This window comes from Alligator mississippiensis, chromosome 5 (genome assembly GCF_030867095.1).
Source record: "Alligator mississippiensis isolate rAllMis1 chromosome 5, rAllMis1, whole genome shotgun sequence".
Lineage (NCBI taxonomy): Eukaryota > Metazoa > Chordata > Crocodylia > Alligatoridae > Alligator > Alligator mississippiensis.
Window position 1 is genome coordinate 4,565,464 of NC_081828.1, and position 27,095 is coordinate 4,592,558.

Genomic DNA, 27,095 nt, shown 5'->3' on the forward strand with positions numbered 1-27,095 from the left:
CTTACAGGTAACTGTATACATACATAATTGATTGGCAAAGTCAACGAGGCTCTCCATATCTTTATCCATGTCTTCATTCTACCTCCAGCCACATGCCCCCCCATACAACACACTCTGATAATGTTGATCCCCACTTCAAAGTTCCTGTCATCACTATACATTAAGAAGAGCCCAAGACCCCCAGCCACATTTAAAAGCTGAGCTACAATACTCATCTTAAAGCACCTGATATTTTTGACTAATGCAATTATAAAAATCCTTAGGTGGGAATTCAGTTGTAATGGGGTAAAAGTGCATAAAAGCAGTGCAGAAATATCTATTCCAATGGCCAGCATTGTAACCATAAACCTGCCAGTGTCCACACCTGCTCTTTGTTGCATAGGAAACGAACTGGTAAGGAGGTCACTAAGTTGAGTAAGCAGCTATGCCTTTTGGCCAAAGCAGCAACCTTGGCAGTAGTAGTGTGGAGAAAGAGAGGGGGCATGATAAGAATGATATGCAGGTCCAGGCATGTTTATGCATATAAGATTTTAGGAAAATACCCAATAATTACATGATTATATAAAGAGCCTGTAAATAGCCAGTAATAGCTGTAGTAAAGAGAATGAATATGAAAGTAACAAAAGGTATAACAATTGTATAGGAACAAAGGGTCTTTGGGTCTACTGGACTGTGCCCTGAATGCCCCAGTGAGACCCTGGACTGCATGGCCAACACAATAGGCAGCAAGACTCACTTGCAAGGTAACTATTGTATTTCTTAGGATGAAAGTGTAAGATACATGCTGAAGAAACCTATGTTAGTGGAGTGGAAACTCCTGTCTCTTGAACATTATTTCTTCCTCTCAAGAACCCACTGGTTCCTCTGCTCCAAGGGTTTAGGGTAAGAGCATGGGTAGATCTAGGATTTTGAAAAGGAAGGAGGGTGCAGAAGGTGTGGTGCAACTTCCTGTATAACACAACACCCCTTTTTCTCCACATAAAAAAGAACTAGAATCCCTACTAATATGGTAGGGGCCTAGGACTATATTATTCAGTTTAGGATCAATGCAAAAATGAATTTAACTTTATTGGAATGTATGTAATTTGCTGGATTATATTTTACTTTTAAAAAGAACAATTAACTAGGCAAAAATAGTCAAAGATATTGTTTTGTTAGTCCTGTAGCCCGTATAGTTAAATGTACATCTCTTATTCAGATTCATAAAACAAAATCTAGCCTTCGTGAGCATCTTGACAGTGCATCCAACACTTCACTGCCAATCATTTCTACACTTGAGTCGATGTTCACCTGAGTTAATGTTTCCACGCCTGAGTTAAGGTTTTTAGCTAGAACTAAAAATAGACTATAGGGCTGAGAAACAGAAGAGAGATATTACCAGAAATGGCTGAGAGAGACCAAGACTGAAGAAAAAAGATCATTTGATTCATGGAACATCAAGGCTACTGAACAGGAGAGGGGGCTATCAGCATGTGAGATAAGCAGGAATCAGGTAAATATAATGAGCAGAAACATGTATGGTAACCCCCACATTTCTATTCCTCAGCAAGCAATGCATATCCATGCTAGAAACATTGATCCCACAAAATGAGGACAACAGATCGCTGTTGCATTTGCTTGGACTCAATTTAAATGATAAAACCCTTTATCGGCTTGTTTTTATCTGAACTGCCACGAGATTACACAGGCAGGTCAGTGCTGCATACATTAAATAGTGACTATTAAAATATCATTGCCATGTAAGCCGATAAGTACTTTGTCCATAAATGATTCAGGATTACGTGGCGGATAACAGCTGCCATCTAGTGGGCAGAAAAACCACTCAAGAGTAACAAAATTGGGATCCTTTAGCTCCCAATGAGACTTCCTTCTGAGTCAGCCCACAGGCTGTCCAATAAACAGCTAGAAAACCAGGAATTACCTGTCTTCCCCTCCCCAGAAAACCCTATAGGCCCTTGGTTACCGATAACTTAGATCTTGGTATGCTCGGTGTTGTAACAGGGAGCTGGAGGCTCCTCCTATGAAACAGGATCAGACACATTGTAATGGTGGTGGGGCAAGGGAGGACATGTCAAGGACCTGCCTGTTAGTCCTTGATTAGAAAGATGATCACCTGGGAAGTAACTGTCCACATGTGATTAGGGGAAAGCAGAGATAGGGGCTTACTCGGAAGCCACGGAGGTGGCAAAGAAGTGGAAAGTAGAGTGAAGCACAGCTGTGGGAAGAAGCCCTGTGGAGGAATGGAGCCTTTTCATGAGGAGGGTAAAAGAGGCAGGCATCATTGAGGGACCCCAGTAAAGGACTGGACTTTAGGAGCCCGGCAGTGAGAAGCCCAGGGGTGAGTTGCCCAAACGGTCTTCATTTGCCCTAGTAGACTAGCCAGTTCTACTGCTGGCTGGGGACAGCCCAACCCAGGCCTGGATGAGTTAGGGACAACATACCATTTTTTGCTCCAAGGTGGGATACATTGTGTTAAGGCGAGAGCCAGATCTCCAGTTTGTTTTCTAACTGGTGGTTCAGGTTTGGGACTATCAGGGGTTGGCAGAGGTCCCAATAGTGCCTGAAAGGTATAAAAACTGGTAAAACTTCAACAAATGTCATGATGGGGCCATGCCGTTTCATTCCAGCTGAAGGTTTCTATGTCTGTGGTCCTCTACAGTCACCCACAGAGATGGCATTAGGGTTGAGGCAGTAAGTACTGGGAAACAGAAGACTGGTGTAAGCTGGAAGAAGTACAGCATAGGTGCATTTACAATGGAGATCAAAAGAAAATCTATTCTGGAATCAAAACAATGAGGGGGACAGCTGACGTTAAAATGGGACTTCATTGGCCAATGAAAGGGATTACATGATGGAACAGAGGGTTACACATACTTCTAGTCCAGTATCCTTTGCAACTACTATTGATACCCAGGTCCTTACAGCACAACAAGAAGAGAATGAAGAACAGCCCCAAGATTTTACAACTCCTTGCAATGGGCACCGGGGCTGAATTTGGCACAAACAGGCGGCTTAGATTGCACTGTGCCCTGTTGGCTTGTAGAACCTCTCATGAGCATACGTCTCGCTGAAGACGTGATGTTAAAGGAATCTAGAGCGGCAGGTTACCAGTTCATTGAAAAATGGGAGGAGGAGGATGCCGTGAGTCATCCGTGCACTGTGTGGACTCAAGAAATGTTTCTCTCTCTCTGCAAACTTATCACATTTGCTCCCGTTCAACAAGTTATTCATTGCTGGTGTGTTCCCAACAACCTCCTGTGGGCTTTTCTACAAACCCGATACCACTTGTCATAAGTTTCCACAATAACTAACACTACCTAACTGGCAAGCAACAACCAACTGGGTGAAATGCCACTATTTAGTAATCATCAGACGACTTGTTCTGGCCACTTAGTAACTTCAAGGCCTTGGGGTTTAGTGCAAGTTTTCACATAGTTTTCATGCTCTATGATTCTACATTTGAAAGATATAAACTAGTGTAGCACCATTGATCCACAGAATGGAGCCTGGCCATTTTATACCAGCTAAGGGACTTCATACCAGTAGACGTACTTAAAAACTTAGGTTTTGTAGAACTAACACACCAGAAAGAAAAATGCTATTTAAATTAAATGAACAATATTGGCACAAGAATGTATAGGTATAACCTAATAATGAATGCATTTAGGCTGGAATTTAAAAGAAAGTGTCTCACTTTTAGAAGAGAGCAGCTGTGGAAGAGGAGTGACAAGAGCAAAAAATACTAAGTAATGCTAAGATGGATCTTGATAAGCTTATGTGACGTCACTGTTGGCAATAGCAAGGGCTTACACGCATCTTCCACGTCTATCTAAACATTTGTACTGGTTTAACTTATGAAAAATAGGGAAAGAAAAATAAAACAGACAAAAAAAAATGCCAGGTGGACAACAAACCCTCTTTAAGATTTCCTAGCTCCTTGTACCTTGGGACAAATTCAGCCTTGGTGCAAATGGGCTGCTTACACTGCACTGGATCTTGATTATTTGCGGACCCTATCATAGGGATGGGACTCACAGGGGCCTTGTTACACCCAATGCTGCGAGCTGTACAAATGTTGATTGGTATTAGTACTAGCTTGGAGTTTGGGGCAGCCCCACCCTTTGTCTAGAAACCTTCTCTGGCTGTTCCCTACATGCACAGCTGTGAGTTTCCCCTAGAGGCCTGGTGAACTGGGACAGGGCTAGATGCTGTGGCTGTGAGTTGCTGCTAGAGGCTTGGTGAGCCAGGACAGGCTTCTATCCCTGCTCTGTGTGTGATACTGGGATACTGGAGGGCTTCAGCTTGTGTAGCACATTTGTGGGATGTGGCCACACCTTAGTGGAACAAGAACTGGGTGGTGAGGATCAGAGGTAATCCTGCCCTGGAATGGCATAACTTTGAGCTGCACAACGAGTGCTTTAAGCTACTTAGGAGTGTTAATGTATGGACAATCCAGGGGTTAAGAGCTCCAAGAGCTGCCCAAAACTTCCTTGTAGCAAGGCCCTAAGGCAAGAGGAAATAGAAACGGCAAGTTGCAATCATTAGAAAACAGGCACAGCTTGCTACAACAAGCCATCGTGTGGATTCTTGCTCTTCTGTAGGTTGCTCTAAGCATTTTTATATACACCCCTGTTTAACCAGAAGGCATTGGGCCCAATTCTGTTCTTATACTTGGTAGGGAAGAGTAATTTCATCCCTACAGTCTGGGTCAAGGACAGCATGGGAATACATGATTAGAGCCATGCCTTCTGGCCTTTAATTGGATGGACTGGATAAATACACACATCACTGCAAACTCCACACACCTCCATTTACCTATCATGACTACAGACAAGTCTGAAGGTTTATTAGGATCAGCATTTCACCAGCAGCCAGTTCTTCATAAAAAGACAAAAATTAAAAGCCTTGTTCCAAATACCCTCATGTTTAGGCTCTTACGTCTAAAGCCCTGAAATGGAGTTAAAATGGTTAATAAATTTTGGGTTGAATTCTTTGGAGATGCTAGGTGAAAAGGGAATTCTGTTAACAATGTCATGACCTGTAATGCACAAGTAGAACAGGACCCTGCTCCCTCCTGGCGTATTTAGGCACTAGTGTTATGCAGCTCCTTAATTTTAAGTAAAATAATGTGTGCATGTGGGAATTGAGGTCAATTTATTGGACTGGTCATGGGGTAGAAGAGGAGAAAGAAGCGATAAACACAGCAGGAACAAGTTATAAAATAACCTGTATTTACAGAACCACTCTCCCTAATCCTCTGTAAAGGGGAGGTTTCCTCTTACGCAATTCGGTGTCTGAATAACCTTTTTGCTATGCAAATTCAAGTTTTGTATTGCCAGACTGAGCGCTATCCCTGTTCTCTTAACCCTTCACAGATTGCCCTGCAACACATTATTCCAGATCCACTTCTTAGAGGACAGAGGAGGGACTTTTTTGACTAAGCCTGACGGACAGACGCACCAGAAACAAGAAAGGCAACAACAGGAGACCAGTCCCTGGTGGAACGTGCAGGATCATGGCCTACTTGTTAGAGGAAATAGTGAGGCTTTCCCTTTCCACCCTCTCCCTGTCTGTAGGGTTTTGCCTCATCTTGACACTGCTGAAAGTGCTCCAGCTCTACTGGAAGAAAAAAGAGCTCATCAAAATCTATGAGAGTTTCCCAGGACCCCCCAGCCACTGGCTGTATGGCCACAACCATAAGGTAAAGAAGGTGTGAGGCATGGGGAAGCTGTTTTTAGGAAAGGATGTTATCAGCTTTCATTTTCTCCCCTTTCGCCAATACAGTAGATGCATGTTTAGGCTGCAATCCTATTTTCTTTTGGGTTGATCCTCATTTGAGACTGAAAATGGGAGCTCTTTGCTATGAGGAAACTTGTGTTGGGAGAATCCAGAAGTTGCTATTTAGACCAGCTTGATGCCCTCTTTGAATGGCTGGAATGGCATCACCAGATACGAGTCCAGGGGCTGCTCCAACTCACCACTGCAGGCTCTCTTTTTGCCAGCTCACTGTTTCACCCTCACCCTGGGGATGTCCTCCCTGCAAGTGCACTCAACCCGTTCCCCATATTTCATGGATATGGCTTGAGGCTCTCCAGAGTTCATCCCTTCCCCCCTTATTTTCTTCTAAACTCATTTTCTTTCACCTGTGACTGCAGATCCGTCAAGAAGAAGAATTAAACACGTTGCTGTCTTGGTCTGAAAAATACTCCCCTGTCTTCACCAGATGGTTTGGAGGGTTCATGCCTGTCTTGGTCATCACTCATCCTGATTTTGCCAAAGCCGTGTTTGGCCGAGGAGGTAAGGGTATTGCATCTTGTTTCAGAAAGCTCTTCCGGTTGATTCTTCCCCACCCCAAATGCTTAGCGATATGTTCCTGAGACCTATCTGCATGGGTCTTCTCTCAGCTTTTGTTGCTGCCTCCTCTATACCCTTTCCAGAATTCTTAGGTCCCCAGATAATTATTGGCACATCTGATATATCTTCACCTAGAACCTGAAACAGCAACTGAAACTCATAGATTCATAGATGTTAGGGTCGGAAGGGACCTCAATAGATCATCAAGTCCGACCCCCTGCATAGGCAGGAAAGAGTGCTGGGTCTGGATGACCCCAGCTAGATGCCTATCTAACCTCCTCTTGAACTCTTAGGACATCTGTCTGTCCAGCTCATTCGCTGTCTCTCCTAAGGTTTTCTGCACTCCATAGCTTCTAAACATTTCCCAAAGATATTTGGGTCAATATAACAAGGTCCCCTACTGAACATTTCAAGCCTCCTTTCCTTCTCTTTTCTGTAGTCTCGGAAGCACTAATGAGAATTGTGAGAACTGTATACCTTTGAGGGTTAGGCTATCACTTGGCTCCCCTCCGGGATATCACTGTTGCATATAGTTACATATAGGCAGAGCTGAAAGAAAGCTGGAGGAGGAGTTTCAAGGCTGCCAGGGTGCTGTTGGCATGAATAAAGAAACCTCTTTAATAAAGTGGCTCCTGTATCCATGAATTGAACCCACAACATGGCCATGACGGTGATGATTGTACTGCTGTAGTGCCTAGATTCCTTGATTAAGCCAGGTTTTAATTGTTCTAAATGCTGTACAAGTACCTAGTATAATCCTTGCCCTCAATGAACTGTTATCCACTGCTGTATGTAACATCTTGCTCCCCCTATGATGGGAAACCTTGGGAAAGGGGAGATTTGGAGCATACCCCAAATGGAGTTTAAGCTTGGATTACCCCAATTCCTTGCATGTTGTTGCACAATTTAAAAGATCCCAGAAGAGTGAAGCTATCCTGGTAGATCACTATGCAAAAATGGTCCCTGGGGTAGCTGAGACCTGGGATTTGGCTTCAGAGATTTGGCTCAAGGTCTTGATCTGAAAATGTTCCTCCACCATGAAATATCCTTCTTCACTTATCTCTCTAATACCATATTTTTCTTATCTTCCCCCATGTTGACATGATTAGTGTGATATGCAAAGAAGAACACTTTGTTACAGTAATTAAAGAAAGTTTCTCTTTATATCACTGGTGTAACTTCAGAGTTTCATTCTCATGATGTCCATACTTCAGCTCTTAACCCTGTGCTTTTTCCTCCTGTGTTGAATCTTACAGATCCCAAGGGTATGACATCCTACGGTCCCTTAGTACCCTGGATCGGTATGTAGACTTGTGTTTGATGGCAGCTGTTGAAGAAAGGGACAAAGCACAAGATGAACCAAGGATACTCAATGCCCTTAAGCATGAGCCCTGAACTTCCTTCCTTTATTGGTTTATGGCATACCACATATTTGATGTGATTTTTGTCTTGAACATAGTTTCTTTTTTGGGGTCCTTCCTATTATAAAGCTAGAAATGATGATTTTCCAATATGAAGCTATTGGGGGTGACATGTTAAACACAGGGGTTAATATGTAGATTAGGCCAGACCTCTAATTAATCATAGAAAATTAGGGTTTAAAAGGACCTCAAGAGGTCACATTTAGTCCAACCCCTGCTCTAAGCAGGACCAGCCCCAACTACATCATCCCAGCCAAGGCTTTGTCTACCCAGCTCTTAAAAACCTCCAAAGATGGAGACTGCACCACCTCTCTGGGGAGCCTGTTCCAGAATCCAAAATCCTGTTCCAACAGCACCTTATATCTGAGATTTCACAGCCAATTCAGACTCCCAACTGTGCAATGTAAATGTGCTATTTACCACATTTACATAATGTTCAGGCTTCAGTGTTTTCCAGCTTTTCCCTTGGTGATGCCACTGCACCCACCCTGGAGTCCAATGAGGTTGACAGGAATTATTTGGTTAGCACAATTATATCTTCAGTGGATGTGTATTGAAGAAAAGGGGGAAACAAAAAAGACAGCTTGACCAAAACCCTAGGATAAGAAACAGCTCAGGTTAAGAAATCACTCCTTGATAGAGCTTTGATATTATTTAGAAAATTGTGGACACGAACAAAGCCCCAAACAAACAAAAATAGGCAAATAAAAGAAAAGGAAACTAAATATTTGGGGAGTTTTTCCTTCTCTGAAATAGAATAGCTTAAAAAAAATATTTGTGACCAATTCCCCTTTTTGAGTTCTGGCTAAAGGATATAGCGATTTTACACAAGGGGACGGACAATACTGCTGATGCTATCAATATTAATAATAGAAACTTATAGTACAGAGAAGTACCTGACTGGCTCTTTATTCTTTCTGTTCCTCCAGGAAAGGGATTATTGGTCTTAGATGGGCCAAAGTGGTTCAAACACAGGAGGCTGTTGACTCCAGCATTTCACTACGATGTGTTGAAACCTTATGTGACATTGATTTCTGATTCTACCAAAGTGATGCTGGTAGGAATGGTTACTACTGCGGTTACTACTATTGTTCTAGCTAAGAGTAAAACTAGTGTTCCAGCTAAAACAACAGTTCTACCTTTTGTTACTAGAGCTACTGTTACCAGAGCTATTATATTGTTCTGTTGAGCTATTGTCCCACTATTGTTACTGGAGCTATTGTCCCACTATTGTTACTGGAGCTATTGTTCTAGCTACACAGCTAGAACAATAACTGGGACTGAAGGACTGGAGGAGATTGGAGTGAGAAGTTTCATAGATCTTCCTTCCCAGAAGTGTACTACCACCCTGTGATTAAAAGGCCCAGGTCCTCCCCGGTGCAATTCATCAAGGGTTTTGTGAAGTCAGTGGAACTACAATAGCTTACACCAGCTGAGGGTTTGGTCCAACATCTTATGCTTCATCTGGCAAAATGGACAACAATAGAATAACATTTCTTGGATCAGTAGTGGTGAACATAGAAAATAAATCCATGGAATAGACTGACCCGTTGAAAAAACAAGTACACTTAGATTACAATAACCTAGCACATCAGAGCCAACAACAAAAGCACTGAGAAAGAAGAGTAGAGGTAAGGCTGAATTGAAAAAAACAAAAACAAAAAACCAAACCAAGAAGTATATATACTGTTATCAAGGATGTGTAGTGTACTCAATTTCTAGGCCAGCCTTTGGGAGGTTTCTTCCATCTCAAAATACCTTAAATGGAAACCATCAATTTGTAGTTTGCTGTCCCTGATGATGATGATACAGGCTCAGCCAAATTTACCCATGATGTAATTCCACTGAGTATACTCGCCATGATCTAAGTGCTCAGTTATAACAGTTCTCTCTTGCCTCTTAATTAGCAAAAACCTTAACTTCCCAGAGTTGGTTTCCCCTGTCAGCAAATGAGATAAAGCACCAAAACAAGTCATTCAGTAACAACTGATTGAGGAGAGAATAGAAACATTTGGGTTTCTCAGCTGGAAACATAGCTGATGTGCCACAAGGACACAAGTGCTCAATATCAATTTATATTGACAGGTGTATATCAGAATATCGTTGACTATGACATCAGATAAGATGAGTCAAAGTTAGGACATCTTGACGTCCAGCAGTTTCTTGTGTGCTTTAGAGCAGGGGTACTCAACCCCTAGCCTATGGACCAAATCTGGCTCTCAGAGCCATGGCATCCAGCTTGTAGGGCTGTATGGGTCAGGAAATTGGGCAGAGGGGTAGAAGTAATAATTAACACAGCCACTCCTCCTCCCCTGCCAAATTTCTAAGTGCAGCGTGGCTGGATTGGGCTGGGCCTGGGTTGGACTGTTGTCATGTAGCTGGATCAAGTCCCGGCCAAGCCTGGATTGGGTCCCTGCTGTGCCCACTCTATGCACTAGAGATTGGGCCTGCAGGAGGACATGGTACTGCCCAGCCAGCCCACAGAGTGAATGGTTAAGCACTACTGATTTAGAGATAGCTGTGGTAATAGGCACTATAGAAAATCTATTAGCCCAACAGTCAGTAAAGGTATTTGACTCTCCCACTCCGGTCTTCCTGCCAAATTTTGACCCATTTCCCAAAAATAAAGTGGGAAATTATATTATATGGATTAATTTCTATTCAGTGTTGAAATCATCAAACTATATCATGGGCCCTTATAAACTTGGCTCCAAATTTATCCATGTTGCCAGAAGTTTGCCTTTGGGTTTTCGTTTCAGGCCCAAAGCTATTAAGCCTACCTGCAAATATATACTAATCTATACCCCTGGAGAAGGGGAAGTCAGGGTTTAAGTTCAGCCCCATCTCCACTTCTAAAAAAATAATTCTGTAATCTGATTTCACAAGGAAATACTAATCCCAGTCAGCAGCGTACGTTTTAGATCAGATTCTTTGCTTGCATGCCAGCATATAATTACTAATGTGAATCTGGCAGGGTGTAGATAGAAAAGGCAAGGAAGGTAACTCAAGACCTCTCAAGAATGGGATTTTCCATCTTTTCCTTTAGGACAAATGGGAACAGCTAATCATGCAGAAGAAGTCAGTGGAGCTCTTTGAGCATGTCAGTTTGATGACTTTGGACAGCATCATGAAATGCGCCTTCAGTTGTAGTAGCAACTGCCAGGTTGACAAGTTTGTATCAGGTTCTTTCCAATCCCGATCTAAATCTTCCCTCTCCTCATGCCCATATTCACCTCACTGAAATGTTATCCAATTCTGCCTTTCTTGCAGCGACCTGGATTATTACGTCCGAGCTGTGTATGACTTGACCTACTTGGTGTTCCAAAGGTACCGCTGTTTCTTCTATCACAGTGATTTCCTCTATCGAATCAGTCCCCAAGGACGGCGTTTTCATGAGGCCTGCAGACTAGCACATCTCCATACAGGTATTTCTCATGGCCCTCCTTTCCATCTGCTCTTGATTGCAAGATATTGCCTTAGTTGGTCAAATTAACATTTGTACCACAGAAAACTGGTGCATCACCGGAGGAACTTGATGAATATAAAACAGCAGCGAAACTTTTTCCTGCTTTGGCTTTGTGGGTCAGACAAAAACTGGGGTTCAAAAGATCTAGAGCCAAATTCAACTCCGTTCCACTCCAGTGGAAGTACATCAAGGATCAAGTTTGCTCTGGTTTCTGCTCTTTTCCATGGATTTACTGTGGGGGCTTTAGTAAGCTGGTTAACCTCTCTGCAGTACTGCTTGATCATTAGAAGACAATTCTCATACATTTGAAATACTTTCGTATTCTGCTGTCTCTCAAGTTTTTCACAGTCTATAGCAGGAACTGATACTAAAAGATCTCACCTTCTGCTCAATGGATTTGTGCCAGAAATAAATGTCTGTTTGCCACAATAAGGGTGAAGTTACACATTACACTGCGCGTATCTACATGCACATTTATGCCAGCTTAAATTACTGCTCAGTAAGCGGAAATAAGCTGACATCTACACATGAAGGCATTAAAGCTAAAGTTAGTCCCAAGTCAGTCCACACACACAGTGATACTGTGCAATGAGGTGTCTACACAGGTGTTACTGTACAGTAACCAATCGGGCATAAACTTGATACATGCATGATGCAGGTGCCAAATTTACACTCATGTTGGTGTAAGTCACCATATTTACTGCACAGTATGAGTATACATGTGTAGATGTGCACCCATACTGTGCAGTAATTTCAGTTACTGAGCAGTAAATGAGCACGTGTAGATGCACCCATTTAGACCATATGGAATGGAAAGCGTTGTTAAGGTTACAATGTGCTCTGAGCAGGTGCAAGGTCAAGGTTGCATAACAGGGAGCCAGAGGCTCCTGTTACTGAAAACAGGCAGAAACAAAGCTGGCTAGCCTGCTGGGTGTGGGATAAGCAGCTGAGATGAAGGCTGCATTCAATGAACCTCAGCTGCAGCAAGAACAACCCAACTTCCCATTAAAGGTGAACACCTTTGTGGGCTACTGACAGGTAGGTGAAAAGCAAAGACAGCTAAAGCCTGAACCAAGTGAGGGGGTTGGGGGACATGATTTATGAGGAAAGACTGAGGGCTCTGGTCTTACTTGGTTCAGCTCCATCCTTTTTTGAACCCCCGATCAGGTAGTTGAAGGCTGCTATGAAATCCCCGCTTCAGTCTCCTTTTCTCTAGACTGTTTTCACTGGTGGCAGATGACAGGACAAGGAGCAATGGGCTCAAGTTGCAGCAAGAGAAGTTTAGGTTAGATATTAGGAAGAATTTTCTCACTAGGAGGGTACTAAAACACTGGACTGGGTTACCCAGAGAGGTGGTGGAAACTCCATCCTTGGAGGTTTTCAAAACCCAGCTAGACAAAACCTTGTCTGGGATGATGTAGTTGGGGCTGGTCCTGCTTTGAGCAGGAGGTTGGACTGGAGGTGACCTCTTGAGCTCCCTTCCAGCCCTCATTGTCTGTGATTCTATGCCTATAGAGGTGGCCTGGACACCTGGGCTCCATCCCTGCTCTTGTGGGGGGGGGGTCAGGGAGGGAGGAAGGGGAGCTAGGAGCAGAGCATCCTGGGATGCTGGAGGATTGAAAATTGCTCATTTTATCCCTGTGGAGTGGATGAAGTTACCTTAACACAAGTTAAGTAGCACAGCCCAGAGTTAACCCTTTCATGAAGTAACATAACTTTGAGATGCTTAGAGGGCACTTAACAAAAGCTAATGAGCTTTAATGCATGGCTTCTCAACCTGTGGTACATGTACCCATGGGGATACGCGAGACATAGGCAGAGGGTACACAGGCACCGCAAATCCCTGCAGCAAGGGGGCGCCACCTCTCCCCCTGCCACTGCCAGGTTCACGTCCACCCCACCCCCCACAAGCCAGCCACAGGATGCTGGAGGAGGAGGAGGGTGGGTACACACCTGCCTGTTAGCAGGCAGTGTTAAGTTTGTTATCCAAGTTATCTATGACCAGGTTACGAAATGCCTGGACACAGGAGGAGGGGTGGATGTTGTATACTTAGACTTCAGGAAGGCCTTTGATACGGTATCCCACCCCATACTGGTGACCAAGTTAAGAGGCTGTGATGTGGATGACTACACAGTCCGGTGGGTGGTGAATTGGCTAGAAGGTCGCACCCAAAGAGTCGTGGTGGATGGGTCGGTCTCAACCTGGAAGGGTGTGGGCAGTGGGGTCCTGCAGGGCTCGGTCCTTGGACCGATACTCTTTAATGTCTTCATCAGTGACTTGGACGAGGGAGTCAAATGTACTCTGTCCAAGTTTGCAGATGACACAAAGCTATGGGGAGAAGTGGACACGCCAGAGGGCAGGGAACAGCTGCAGGCAGACCTGGATAGGTTGCACAAGTGGGCAGAAAACAACTGCAGTTCAACAAGGAGAAATGCAAAGTGCTGCACCTAGGGAGGAAAAATGTCCAGCACACCTACAGCCTAGGGAATGACCTGCTGGGTGGCACGGAGGTGGAAAGGGATCTTGGAGTCCTAGTGGACTCCAAGATGAACGTGAGCCGGCAGTGTGACGAAGCCATCAGAAAAGCCAATGGCACTTTATCGTGCATCAGCAGATGCATGACCAATAGGTCCAGGGAGGTGATACTTCCCCTCTATCGGGAGCTGGTCAGACCGCAGTTGGAGTACTGCATGCAATTCTGGGCGCCACACTTCAAGAAGGATGCGGATAACCTGGAGAGGGTCCAGAGAAGGGCCACTCGTATGGTCAAGGGCCTGCAGACCAAGCCCTACGAGGAGAGACTAGAGAAACTGGACCTTTTCAGCCTCCGCAAGAGAAGGCTGAGAGGCGACCTTGTGGCTGCCTATAAGTTCATCACGGGGGCACAGAAGGGAATTGGTGAGTATTTATTCACCAAGGCGCCCCCGGGGGTTACAAGAAACAATGGCCACAAGCTAGCAGAGAGCAAATTTAGATTGGAGATCAGGAAGAAGTTCTTCACAGTTCGAGTGGCCAAGGTCTGGAACGGGCTCCCAAGGGAGGTGGTGCTCTCCCCTACCCTGGGGGTCTTCAAGAGGAGGTTAGATGAGTATCTAGCTGGGGTCATCTAGACCCAGCACTCTTTCCTGCTTATGCAGGGGGTTGGACTCGATGATGTATTGAGGTCCCTTCCAACCATAACATCTATGAATCTATAAGTTTCTTTATCCTGCCTAGACTTTGAGGTGGGGCAGCCAAACTGAGACCCCCCCCACAGAGCAGAAGGGAGTGCAGGAGGGGCAGGGTGCTGTCCCGCTCCCTCCTGCACTGTAGGGATTGCCCCATGACCCAGCCCACCCAGGGCCCCATTCACTGCACCAGGAGGGCTGGCGGTGGCACCGGGCTCTTCCTGGTGCTTGGGATGGGCTACGATGATGGGGGGTGGGGTGGGGAACTGCTTCCTGCTCCCCCCCCCAGCAAACATGGGGAATAGCCCGGTGCCACCACCAGCCCCTGCCTGTAGCCAGCCTAGGCTCTGGGCATCTGCAGCAGGCAGGCTGAAAATGGCTGCACCAGGCTCCATAGCCCCGGCAGCAGCTCCATACTGGCGGTAGCTACACACGCACCTCAGAGCCCCTCCACCATCTGCTCCAGGCAATGCTGGAGCCTGAAGGAGCTCTTTGCAGCCTCCTGACTGCAGCCAGCCCAGGCTCTGGGTAGCTGCTGCCAGCCACAGAGCCTGGGCTGCTTGCAGCAGGGCTTGCTGCCTCCCAGCTGCCTGCTGGGAGCAGCCTGGGCTTCATGGCTGGCAGCACCTGCCTAGAGCCTGGGCTGGCAGTGGCATGCCGAGCAAAATGGCCTCATGTGCCATGCTCAGCACACATGCCCCAGGGATTGCTGACCCCTGCCCTATAGACTTACCTCACTGTGCCACGGGCCTCTGCTTCTCCCCAACACCCCAACCCCTGCTGCAGCAGCTCTGGAAGCAGCTGACACCACCTACGTGCACCGCAGCAGGTGCCGCCCAGGGGCTGGGGTGAGCAAGCACAAGCAGAGCCCCAGGACTCATCATATAATAGTGAATTTACCTGGCACATAACAAATTTGGGGTGTAAAAATGGTCATTGCATAAGAGCGAATTCACAAGTACCGAACCCGCATAAGTCAAGGGAGGGAAACCTGTATATTTTTCTAAAATAAGATACTTTCATCATTCATCAACCCTGCACTTGCTTGCCAGCTTTTCTGCATGAGAACTCTCCTGCTTTATGAGAAATAGAGTCTTCCATCGGTAAAGGGGAGAAAGACTGTGTTTCTCAGAGTTTAAGCATGTACCTGTCTGCTGTAGTGTCCACTTTAAGTGTTTAAATTTAAGTGGGCTTGTGTCACACTTTTAATTTTACTGCTTATGAGGGTGTTAAAATGGATTGTTTTCTTGTAAAAGAAAGACTTCAGATTTAGAAGGTAGGTTCCCAGACAAAGGGCAACAAATGTTGGAGCCAGAGGAACATGTTTCGAAAAAAATCAAGCCTCAGTAGTGGAAGTACAAAATCTTCACTGGTTCATAAAGCATGTCGCTACGATCCCAGTTATCTGGCTTTTGGGTTTACAACGAACAGAGGTATACCTTCATTACCATTTTGTGTGATTTGCAGGGAGACAATGTCTAACCCAGGGGTGGGCAAAATGCGGCCTATGGGCCAGAATCATCTTCTCTAGCAAAAAGTCCAGCCCAATCCCTGATTTGTAGAACAATTCATTTGTCACTTAAAAGGTTGAGAAGCACTGCTTTACGTGTCCTGAAAGTGATTAAACCAAGGAGTCTCCAGATCTATAAGAATGGGCATTTGGGTCTAAACACTAAGACCTCTCAGCTGGTGGCTTGTAAAAATTCATGTCTTTTGTGGACTAGGACAAAGAGGGATCTTGAGATGCATACTCCCCACTGTTTATACATTAAATTAAGGTGCCTCAAATTCTCACCCAGAATTGACAGACTGCATAACAATGTAGCCCCAGATGGATGGGCTCTCAGCACTTCCTACTAAAGTATTTTCTACTCTTTTAAACAGACAAAATAATAAGTGAGAGAAAGAAGTTGCTTCAAGATGAGAGAGAGCTTGAAAAGATCCAGAAGAAGAGATACTTGGATTTTCTTGATATTCTTCTCTGTACCAAGGTGAGTATTTGAAATAAGCCCATGCAAAAACAAGTAGCCCGCCCATGCCTCACCTCCTGTCATCACCCCAGACTATTCTTGATAAGAGATTCCTCCCTGCTTGCTTCTTTCTTCCTACTATTTTTGGCTAATCGGTTGGTTGAAAGGGATGAGGAAAAGGTTGGAAGAGAACGTCCGATATGGAGCGTTTGGGAGATCAGTTGCTTTGGGGGTAAAATGTATTCTTCCAACCCCACAAAGCCATTTTCATGGAATATGTTAATATGCACAGGAATAAGGAAATCAGATATTCAGTATTATTAAATATATATAAGAAATAGCTCATTTTTTCACATTCCCGAAGTGTAAACTTTAAGAACGATGCCAAAAATCAAGAGAGTTGGCAACACTGGTCTTCAAGAGGAGGTTAGACGAGTATCTAGCTGGGGTCATCTAGACCCAGCACTCTTTCCTGCCTATGCAGGGGGTCGGACTTGATGATCTATTGAGGTCCCTTCCGACCCTAACATCTATGAATCTATGAACACTGGATATTAATGGAAAGATAAGACTCTCAGAATACTGTATTGTACGGACAGATGATGTTGACTACTGTGTAATTAATTAATTGATTTTTTATTTCCTGTCTAGTTCACCTTTGCTTATAGAGATGTCTGCAGACATGCAAGAGGCAGCTACCATTGTGTGCTCGGTTGAGGGTAGTCTCTTAAAGGGCTGACACGCGCTCTACGCTCTCTCTTTCTCTTTCTAGGGGTCTATTTTATTCTTTTCTGTTTGGTTTTATTCTTTTACCTTGTAATTTAAAATAAAAGTAATGAAGGTATATAGCTGTTCTTAGTGTAGAGGAAAGCATAACAAGGTTTGTAGCTGATATTCTGTTGCTGCATACCCAGGATCAAAGCCTGTCTGCAACCTCATTGGCAGCAGAAGTGGTGTGCTTGCTTTAATTCCCATTGGACCTGGCTCTGACCTCACCTACCCCAGATTTGCTCCTCTGCTTTCAGTGTAGCTACCTGGACATAAAAGAAAGAAAAAAATCAGGCCTAGGCCCATTCATTTCATCAGTGACCAAAATAAATTCAACTTTTGCCCCAAAGAAAAGACCTCACACACAATATTTCTTTTGGACTTGATTAATCTCCCTTCTTCAAAAGAATGAAAATGGTGATGGACTATCTGATGAGGATGTACGTGCCGAGGTGGACACGTTCATGTTTGAAGGCCACGATACCACAGCCAGCGGGATCTCCTGGCTGTTGTACTGCATGGCCCTGTATCCAGAGCACCAGCAGAGATGCAGAAAAGAGATCCAGGAGATTCTGGGAGACCGGGACACAGTTCAGTGGTAAGATGTCACCTCATTGCTTTCCTATCACTTCCCTTTCGATTCTTTGCAAAGTATTTAATCTAAGAATGAAAAAAAGGAAGGTTGATTTCTTTAGTTTTGCATTTAAAAAATAGCAGCTCAAGTGACAACAAGATTGTGAATAGGATCCAAACACCCTTTTGGTTTTAGGCCTGTTCATTTCAGAGGGTCGAGTTTGGCTCTAAGTGAACCGGCCCTTGGAGTTGGACATGAAGTTGGGAGGGTGGGAAAGGATCAGAAATGCTCTCTTGGAAAATGTAATGCCAGTGTCAGAGCTGGCATTGCTAGAAGCTTTTGGATTCAAGAGCTTTAAACACGCCCACATGAAACAGCTTTTTCTTTATTCGTGTTGTGGTAATACCGACAAGCTTTAGTCACAGACCAGGGCCTATTGTATAGGTGTTGCAGAAATGCAGAACACGTGGCTGAAGGTGTCAGAGAACTTGCAGGTGGGGGAATCAAGAGATGAAGGGTTTGTCCACGTTGCTACCTAAAGACCATTCCTAGGTCTGCCCTCTGACCCAAACCTCAGCAACAATCCATCCCACCTCGGGTAGCCTACTCGTCTCCTACGGGTTCAAAAGTCCCATGGCCTAAAGCCCAAGGACACAGGAAGGCTGCCAGCACCTGACCTCCTGCTCTTCTGTACTCTACTTTCTATCAGAGTAAGCTATGAAGATAGCATAACTGGTGTGTGGATGGATGCTCACAGCTGGTGTCTGGGGCTCTCTTGGTTACAACCACAGGGATTCAAACCTGGGTGGGGGCAGCCAGGAGACAGAAGCTGGATCTTCAGTGCCACCACACAGCTGGTCACACACCAGCCAGGTCCCTCCCATAAGGATATTAAGGAGTCAGGTGACCAGGGGAACCTACAGGCACTGCAAACCCCTGATAAGGTGGCTATAAACCCCCTCCTACTTCCTGTGGGATTTGTCCCAGCAACATTGCCTGTGCATGTACTCCTTGGACTTCTGTCTTGCTCCTGCCTGATCCCAACCTCATTACAGTCCCTGCCCCTGCACTGTTTGCCTCTGATCCATCTTCCCCCCAGACCACAATACTACCATAACCCTTGGCTAGGAGACCCAGACCTTGACGGATACCTGGTGTGGCCCCAGGCTACATGATTTTGCTGCAACAAGGTCAGGATCAATTGGGCCATAGGTGGTCACTCAATGAATTAACTCAATGAATTACTTCATTGAGTGACCACCTATTGCCCAGTTGATCCTGACCTTGTTGCAGCAAAATCATGTAGCCTAGGACAGATCAGTCCAGGAACAATTGAGGTAGCCACCAGTGTTGAACTTAAATAACATGATAGACCTGCCCTAAGCAAGGTCCTCAAGTTCTGACAGGACATCTGTATCCGAGGTGAAAATAAAATCCATAACTAATAACCCAGTGTTAAGCTTTAGTCACAAGTTTACTCTCTCCATCTTTAAATATGAATAAGTATATGTGGCCCGTCAGTTTGAGGCACAGATGCTTCTGGCATTTATTCTATGGGAAAGGCCCTTGCTCATTTTCAGTCTCCACCTTTGACTATTTTCAGGGAGGACCTTAGTAAGATGAGCTACACCACCATGTGCATCAAGGAGAGCATGCGCTTGTACCCACCGGCCCCTGCGGTATGGCGACAGCTCAGTAAGCCCATCACATTTATTGATGGCCGGAGCTTGCCAAAAGGTTAGTGTGCTCATTTTCTACTTGAAAGCCAAATTCTAAGTTGTGTCACATCCCTAAAACACCCACTAAAATGATATTTTGCTCCTGAATGCAGCACATTTCAAAGACAGAGGCCTGTCCGGTGTTATTTCAGGGGAAAATCTCACTGAGTATCTTCTAGTGTTCATGTGTTTTGCCATCAGAGGTGCCGAGTATGTGGGGGCCTGAGGGCTTAGGGGTATGTGGGGGCCTTGGGAAGAAGGCTGTCATTTGAAATGCATACATCTTTCCACATGTCCATCATCTTAGCCCCTCCCCTAGGCAAAAATAAAAGCACCTATTCTTGCCATGTCTCCATTTTAACTTATAATGAAACTCTTTCTGCCCTTAAATGCCTTTGAACACCCTAGCTGCTGCTGCTGCTACTTCTGCTGTTGGTGTTTTCTACTATGTTTGGACCCAGAGGTACCAATGAATCCTTATTGAGGAACCTTATTTGCTAGACAATATACAGACCCTTACCAGGAGCTAGTGCATGTTCAAAAGTCATATGGAAATGTTTGAAAGGAAGCAAAAATAGGTGACATTATTTGATTGAATGCTAGGACTGAGCTGACAATCACAGCACAAAGTTACTTGGCTATGGACCTCAAGGTAGGACTGGTAGACTCATTGTCTATGTTGATATAGAAAACCTTGTGGGGATAGCAATTAAAGAGGACTTAAATGCAAAGGGCTGTGAAGTCAGCCACAATTCAAGCCCTCACTTCCTTGTATCCACGTCTTCTCACTCCTTTTAATTTTGCTAAATTCTCCAGTTGTTTCTTCTGTCTGCTACTGGTTTTGATACTGCTTCCTCTAAGTCTAAGTGAAGGGCTAGATGTTTCTTCAATTCCTTCAACAAGGAGCAAGGAGACTGCTAAGGACACATGGGTCTAATTCTGCCAGATAGAAAATGCTATGGGAATAGCTCCAAACCCAAGACAGCCCAAATTGGAAGACAAAGTAACACAAGCCTGGGGCTTAAATTTCACTACCCGGTGCTTGCTCCTAGGACCTGCTGCCCTGTCCCCTATATGAGTCTTTGAGCTCTGTATCTAGGAGCCTCCATGAAAAGAGCAGAGAACTTGCCCAAATTGAGGTTGCTGACAGTAGTGGTGTGTTTTCTGCTCTGTTGGCCAAGCTGGATGGCAGTGCGCAAGACAGAGCTGCCCTTAGGGAAGGAACAGGTCACAGCTCTTTCTTTTCCTTAGGTTTGTGCTCCTAATCTTCCTCATTATCTCTTCTTCCTGGTGATCCTAATGCTCACTCACAAGTTACCCATTCCTCCATCAGCTGTACTAGTAAAAGGTTTATCAGGGGCAGTTGAGTTTCTCACTTTGAACTGGAGTTTGCTGCCCCGGGGTTAGTGTTTGGCTCTCAAGTTTACCATTCTTCCCCAGCAATCAGGTGCTCTAACTCAGCTCCTAGCTGTTCCTCCATAGAAACAGAGTAATCAAACTCTACCAATCATTTGCTCATGGACTATACTGTATTGCAAGATGTGCACTAGGGAAAGCTAAAGACATGGGACCCCTATGAACAACTGTTGAGTGCAAATTTAATAAATCGGATGCAACAAATTGAAATAACATGGAAGGAGTGGATCTGTCACTTTGTGAAGTTGAGTGGCACAATATAAGTGAATGATTGTGGAAGTTGCACAAAATCTGACCCCAAGATATGACCGTCATTAGATTGGTGGTCAGCATTGTAGAGTTTTAAGCTCATTTTCTCTCTGATTGCTGAATTTCATTGTGCTTGCACCGGTTCAAGTGACAAGTAAACATTTCCAAATGGATTTGAAAATGAATCTAGAAGCACGGTTTACAACAGTACTATAGACTCTGCCGTCAGAACTTTACACAGTTTTACTAGTGAGACATGAGTTAGGAAACAAATTCAGCTCATTCTTCCACTAACCCCTTCCGGGAATAAGTAGCAAGTGAGCCAAAAAAGGACTCAAAACTACCCAGGTGCCAGGTATTCAGGTTAAGAAGATAATGGGCCTTTAATAAGATGTTGTATTGTCCTATATAATAGAGGTTTGCCCTGTGATGACACAAGCATTTTTCTTACAGACTCTCTGGTTTCAGTGAACATTTATGCTCTCCATTGGAACCGAAGCGTGTGGAAAGATCCAGAGGTACTTTGGAGAGACAGGTGGTCTGGCTGATCAGGCAAAGAGCTGGGTTTCAGGATAGCAGGAAGCAGAAAAGGACCTGGGGGGATACAGTGGATAATAAGCCAAATAGGAGGAAGCAGTGTACCCTTGATGCTAAAAAGGCTGATGGCATTCTGGGCTGCATTAATAAGAGCGTTACCAGCAGGTCAAGGGAAGTGATTATCCCCCTCTATTCAGCACTGGGGAGGCTACATCTGGAGTCCCGTGTCACGTTTTGCACCCCCCACTACAGAAAGGATGTGGATAAATTCGTGGAAGGCAACAAAAATGGTTCAGGGGCTGGGGCATATAACTCACAAAGGAGGCTGATGGAACTGGGATTATTTAGTCTGCAGAAGAGAAGACCAAGAGGGGATCTAACAGGAGCCTTCAGCTCCATGAAGGGTGGTTTCAAAGAGGATGGAGCTGGACTGTTCTCAGTGGGGACAGATGACAGGACAAGGAGCAATGGGCTCAAGTTGCAGCAAGGGAAGTTGAGTTTGGATATTAGGAAAATCTCTCTCATGAGGAGGGTGGTGAAGCACTGGAACAAGTTACCCAGAGAGGTTGTGGACTCTCCATCCTTGGAGGTTTTTAAGATCTGGCTAGACCAAGCCTTGGCTGGGATGATCTAGTTGGAGGTGATGCTGCTTGGAGCAGGGGGTTGGACTAGAGGTGACCTCCAGAGGTCCCCTCCCACCCTCATTTTCTATTATTCTATTAAACCAATCCTGGCCCTGGCATTTACTTCCTTAAGTAAAATACTTCTTACTGAGACCATTTGGACCTAAACAGGGACGTTTTGCATCTTGCTGAAGAGGTATCGGTCCAGATGTAAGGTGCAACAGACCTTCCAAAGATGAGGTTGCTGAGATGGTGCAGTGAGGGTATTCCTGGTTTGATTCTGCCCATAGTAACCTTACCTCTAGTGTAATAATTATCCAGTCTTGTTGGACAAGTGTGCAAAGTTGAGCTCTTGGTTACACCAGCCACTGCCCATCTCCTTCCTTTGTCTGGCCGAGCGGATGGGATTTTCCTACACAAGGGGGAATTGAACATTCAAATAACTTTCTGGAGCCAGCAAAAGGACTTATTATTGAGGCACGGAGGGAAGAAAGGGCCACAAGGGAAGCTGGATTGAACTCTCTACCCAACAGGGTTAGTTCACCTCTCCAGCCAGGACATCGCATCCCCTGTTCAAAAAGAGATCACAGTCCCTTTGCACTGTAATGGTCTCTAAGGCCCATTCTGGAGCTCTGGCCTTGAAGGGCATGCAGCAACAGAAGTCCATGCAACACTGGCCAGAATCTGACCTTACATCTTCTGCATAAGCCCCCCAGAAAAAATGTCATGGAACGCACCCTAGATACATTTGCAAACTTGCTGAGCTTCTTGCTGGCATCAAACCAAGCAAGTTTGATGATTAAAACCCTTTGAAACAGGCCTTTGTATTCTCTCATTGCAGGTGTTTGACCCCATGAGGTTTTCTCCGGAGAACTCCTCCCGGAGGCATTCACATGCGTTCCTGCCCTTTGCAGCTGGATCCAGGTGGGGAAGAGTTCATCCATTCTCTCTAGATAGAAATGATTCCAAACATTACCTCCCAGTATTTTGTTAATAACTACCTTTCATGATTGTGTTAGCTTTATGCTGTTCCAGGTGCCAATGGGGCTACCAAAATGGACCCCACCAATTTAAGTTTCCTTCTTAGTGTATGGACCCTGTGGTCTGTATTACATTGGCTTCCCAATGCCTCCTCAGGCCTCTCCTGAAGAAGTAAATCTCCTAGAGAATGTGGTTGACATGCCACAGTCATCTGAGAGAGGCTTGATACCAAGGCCTTGATCACTTGTAGTGGGGAGAAAGTCCATGTAGAGCTGGATGAATTTTCTTCAGTAAATAGGAAATTTCCTAAGGAATGTGGTCTAGAGACCCAAGTTCAGATACAATTTTCCAAATGGTTTCACAAGAAAAAAAAAAGAAGTCTAAATAGTTAATTTAATCATTTTCTAACTGAAATTTAAGAGGACATCTCGGCTTGGAAATTAGCTTAATTGTTTGACGGGTTTAAAAAGCATAAGCTAACCCTAACTCTAAACAAGCCTTTTTTCCCTTATTGTGTGGCCAGAGTATCATTTTGACAGCCCCAAAACCACTCTAGGGATTTTTTTCTGTGGATACGAAACAAAGGAGAAAACATTGTGTTTCGGTTGGAACAGATTTTTTTTTTTTTTTTAATGGAAACAAATCCGGTATTTTCACAGCTCATTTTCCATGGGGTACATGGCAGTTAGACACCATGATAAGTTAGGTTCTTCTTATTTCTGTCTGGAAAATATCTCCCCCTTGTCTGTGAAGACCCGGTGGTACTTTGGCACAACACCTAACTGGTATTTGGTGCCAACAGCTCTTGTTTTGTGCTGTTTCCCTGAAGTTTCCATTGCTCCCAAACTATCTTGTGAAGTTACTGTGCACTAGAGAACGGCTGTCATGGCTGATGTGTCATGGGAGAAACATGAGTAAAGGGTGACTAGATAAGCCCAATTGGTTTTTATTTTACAGTAACCTTTAAAGTCCCCCCCAAAATGACCCCCTAAGACAGACACTGAATAAGAAAGCTTCCTGCCCCGAAGAGCACCGGAGGATGGTAGAGCTTGTTAACAACGTGTACAAACATGGGGGATCTTTGGGGAGGACGGTGCTCCCCCAAAAGCGAGAGCTCAGCTCATACTCATCGGCTTTCTCCTGCCTCTCCCCAGGAACTGCATCGGGCAGCAGTTTGCCATGAACGAGATGAAAGTGGCTCTCGCCCTGACCCTGCTCCGCTTTGAACTCTCCCCCGACCTGGCCAAGCCCCCCAAGCCAATCCCGCAGCTCGTCCTCAAGTCCCAGAACGGGATACACCTGTTCTTAAGGAAACTTCACGGAGACCATGGAAACTAGGTAGTTCAGCAGGATCCACTTGTTTCCAGGAGAGTGCAGGCAGTGTGGCTGCCCAACAGAATAGCCCTTGTCCTGCCCACCCCACTACAATCCCGCTCTGACTTCTGGGTGCTTTGTCACCCCGCCAGAAGTTGGGGGAAAGTGATATCAGGAGAAGAGAATGCAAATTCTGATGGTGGCAATAGAAAAACCTATGAGCACCTCCCTCCCTGGCTAAGAAATGCACTTGCTCAGCAGTGTCCGAGACCCAAGTATGTGTTTTGCAGTTCCCGTGGCTCACTGCAGTTCCTTCCTCCTTCCCACCACCCCGCACCAGGAGCTTCCACTGCCCAGCATGGACTGGAGAGTGGCTGACCCCATATCACCCAAAAATTTGGCAGGGGTTGTGACATTTTTAACATTTTAGCTGCAAGGAGAGAGGGAGCAACATGGAAGAGCAGCCTCTTCCCCCGCTCTGTGCAGCCAACGCTCGGCCGTGACATGCAACACCTGCTTTTCTTCAATCCATCTTCCCAAAACAAGATGTGCCTCTGCTTTGGGGGCGTGTTGTATACCAGAGAATATGGTAATAATTACTTCAGTCAGTAAAAAACGGCCAGTACTAAGCCGACCAACATTTGTGCGGCTCACAGTGTAACATGTAATAAGGTCCCGACTATTTGGGAAGGAGATGCATTCTCCCAGCCAGTTTTCCCGCATTAGACCCCCATTCACATTGCTGCCAACCTCCCTGTGCTTGTTCCTCCTCTCTCATTGTCACATTGCAATCATTTTCTCTGCTCTCTGTTCGATTTCCCTCCCCAGGGAACCATGCTTTCTGTCCAGCGTTTGTCTGCTTTCCTCTGGGACCCTGTCTGTAGCAGCAATTCATACATCTAAACAAGCATCGCCTTCAGCAACCTGGTGCCTCTGAGACTCCAAATGCTTGTGCACCAGCATATCCTCAAGAACTGAAGCAGTACATGAGGACGCCGCTTCCAGTATGTTTGCAAAGTTGTGAGCATCTCCGAGATGAGTAGTGTGTTACGCCTCAGCTCTGTGTTCTTGGGCAACCCTGGCACAGGATGCAGTCTGTCTGACTCACAAAGGACTCGCCCCCCCTCCCTCCCCTCCTCTACTAAACGAAACTGATTAAGATGCAGTGAGAGACACACCTAAAACTCTCCAGATAAGGGTGATAAGAGTGAAACAACTGCCCTCGGTCTCATCTGCATCTGAGATGGAACCAGATGACCATTCATTTACATGAGAGATGGAAAACAGAAAGCCTGAAGCAGAAACTGCAGTGAATTCTGGGACCAGAGAAGCAGGAGAGCGCTGCATGATGGGGAATCTGTGCTTCCAATGTTAATCAACCCATGTTCACACACACCCAGCTCAGCATTTATCAGACCAGTTCTAATCTGGATTTGCTAAGGACTATCCCCCCCCCCAGACACACACACACACCTCTAAGTTTAATAGGCATCTCGGGCCGTACATTCCCCGGTCCCACTATGGGAGGCCTATTTAAACTTGATTGACTAAAACTCGGTTGCCGGGTTAGGGAATGCTGAGGCAAGAGACCGAGTCCGAGGGGGTACAGGCAACATTGGAACAATGGTTAAGGGTTCATCACAGCATCCAGCCTGCTGGAGCCCTAATCCCAGGTGTTGTCGTATCTTTCCCGAGACGACTGGTGGGAGTCCTCTGCACAAAAGGTTATGAGCACCCCAATAATTGCTTTAAGTCTGTTAAAAGACTATAGTAAAATCTGGAAAAGTCATGCTAAGCTGAGGCTTGTGCACAACAAGTAAAAATCCCAAATCCTGATGCTGCAAGCTATCTATTGTTCCTGAAGAAACCATGAAATATCCCATCGGTATATCTGCCATCCATAGGAATCTCAAGCTGGCTCCCAAGTATTTGGGTTACTCCCTAATCTTAAGTGTTTCCTGATTATCAATCAGTTTCCTGAGATGGTCCAAACCAGATAACCCCTTGTCGATAGAAAAGACAATGATTTACACTACTGAAGCTGCTTCAAAGCAGCTGAACTGAGGGTATAAAAATCTGTAAGTGTGTGTGCTTAAAGAAAGAGAAAGAAAAAGAAGAAGCAGGAGGAAAGAGGGAGAAAAGGAAAGAAGAAGAAAACTCCTGTGCTGACACCATCCCCTGTTATTCTTGGTACACTGGAAGAACAGATCGTCTCTCTCTTCAAGGATTGTGCTACGGACTGTGCCTGTCAGCTTTGCAGCCTGCGTACCGTGGACTCGGTGAGATTCCCAGCGTTCTCTCTCGTCTGTCTAGGCATAAACTTCTGAACCTGCACTGTATTAGTTAAGCTTGAGCTAAGTTTCCCCAAATACTCAGTGAAACCAGAATATTATTGTCATTGTTTGTGTTTGTTTTTCTTTTGCATGGCTATTACTACTAGTACTATTATATATTTCATATGCTTAGCAATAAATAACTTTTATAGGCAAACTGGTAGTAATTGGGTATATTTTTCCTTCTCTGCTTCTTTTTCCTC

General features: G+C 45.1%; 1 protein-coding gene across 2 annotated transcripts; it reads left to right on the forward strand.

Annotated features, from left to right (window-relative positions):
* Positions 1 to 1,473: 1,473 nt before the first annotated feature.
* LOC102571671 (cytochrome P450 4B1) lies at positions 1,474 to 27,049 on the forward strand. 2 transcript variants are annotated; one of them, XM_014598741.3, is made up of 14 exons: positions 1,474 to 1,492; positions 5,376 to 5,701; positions 6,156 to 6,297; positions 7,611 to 7,655; positions 8,705 to 8,832; positions 10,822 to 10,946; positions 11,046 to 11,200; positions 16,294 to 16,400; positions 17,555 to 17,745; positions 19,325 to 19,458; positions 21,558 to 21,622; positions 23,106 to 23,188; positions 24,400 to 24,583; positions 25,388 to 27,049. In XM_014598741.3, the coding sequence occupies exons 2-13, from the start codon at positions 5,516 to 5,518 to the stop codon at positions 24,581 to 24,583; spliced, it is 1,545 nt and encodes a 514-aa protein (XP_014454227.1). In that variant the 5' UTR covers positions 1,474 to 1,492; positions 5,376 to 5,515; the 3' UTR covers positions 25,388 to 27,049. The 2 variants fall into 2 exon arrangements, with proteins under 2 accessions (XP_014454227.1, XP_059583794.1); XM_059727811.1 differs by lacking the exon at positions 1,474 to 1,492 and having other exon boundaries at positions 5,357 to 5,701.
* Positions 27,050 to 27,095: the final 46 nt, after the last annotated feature.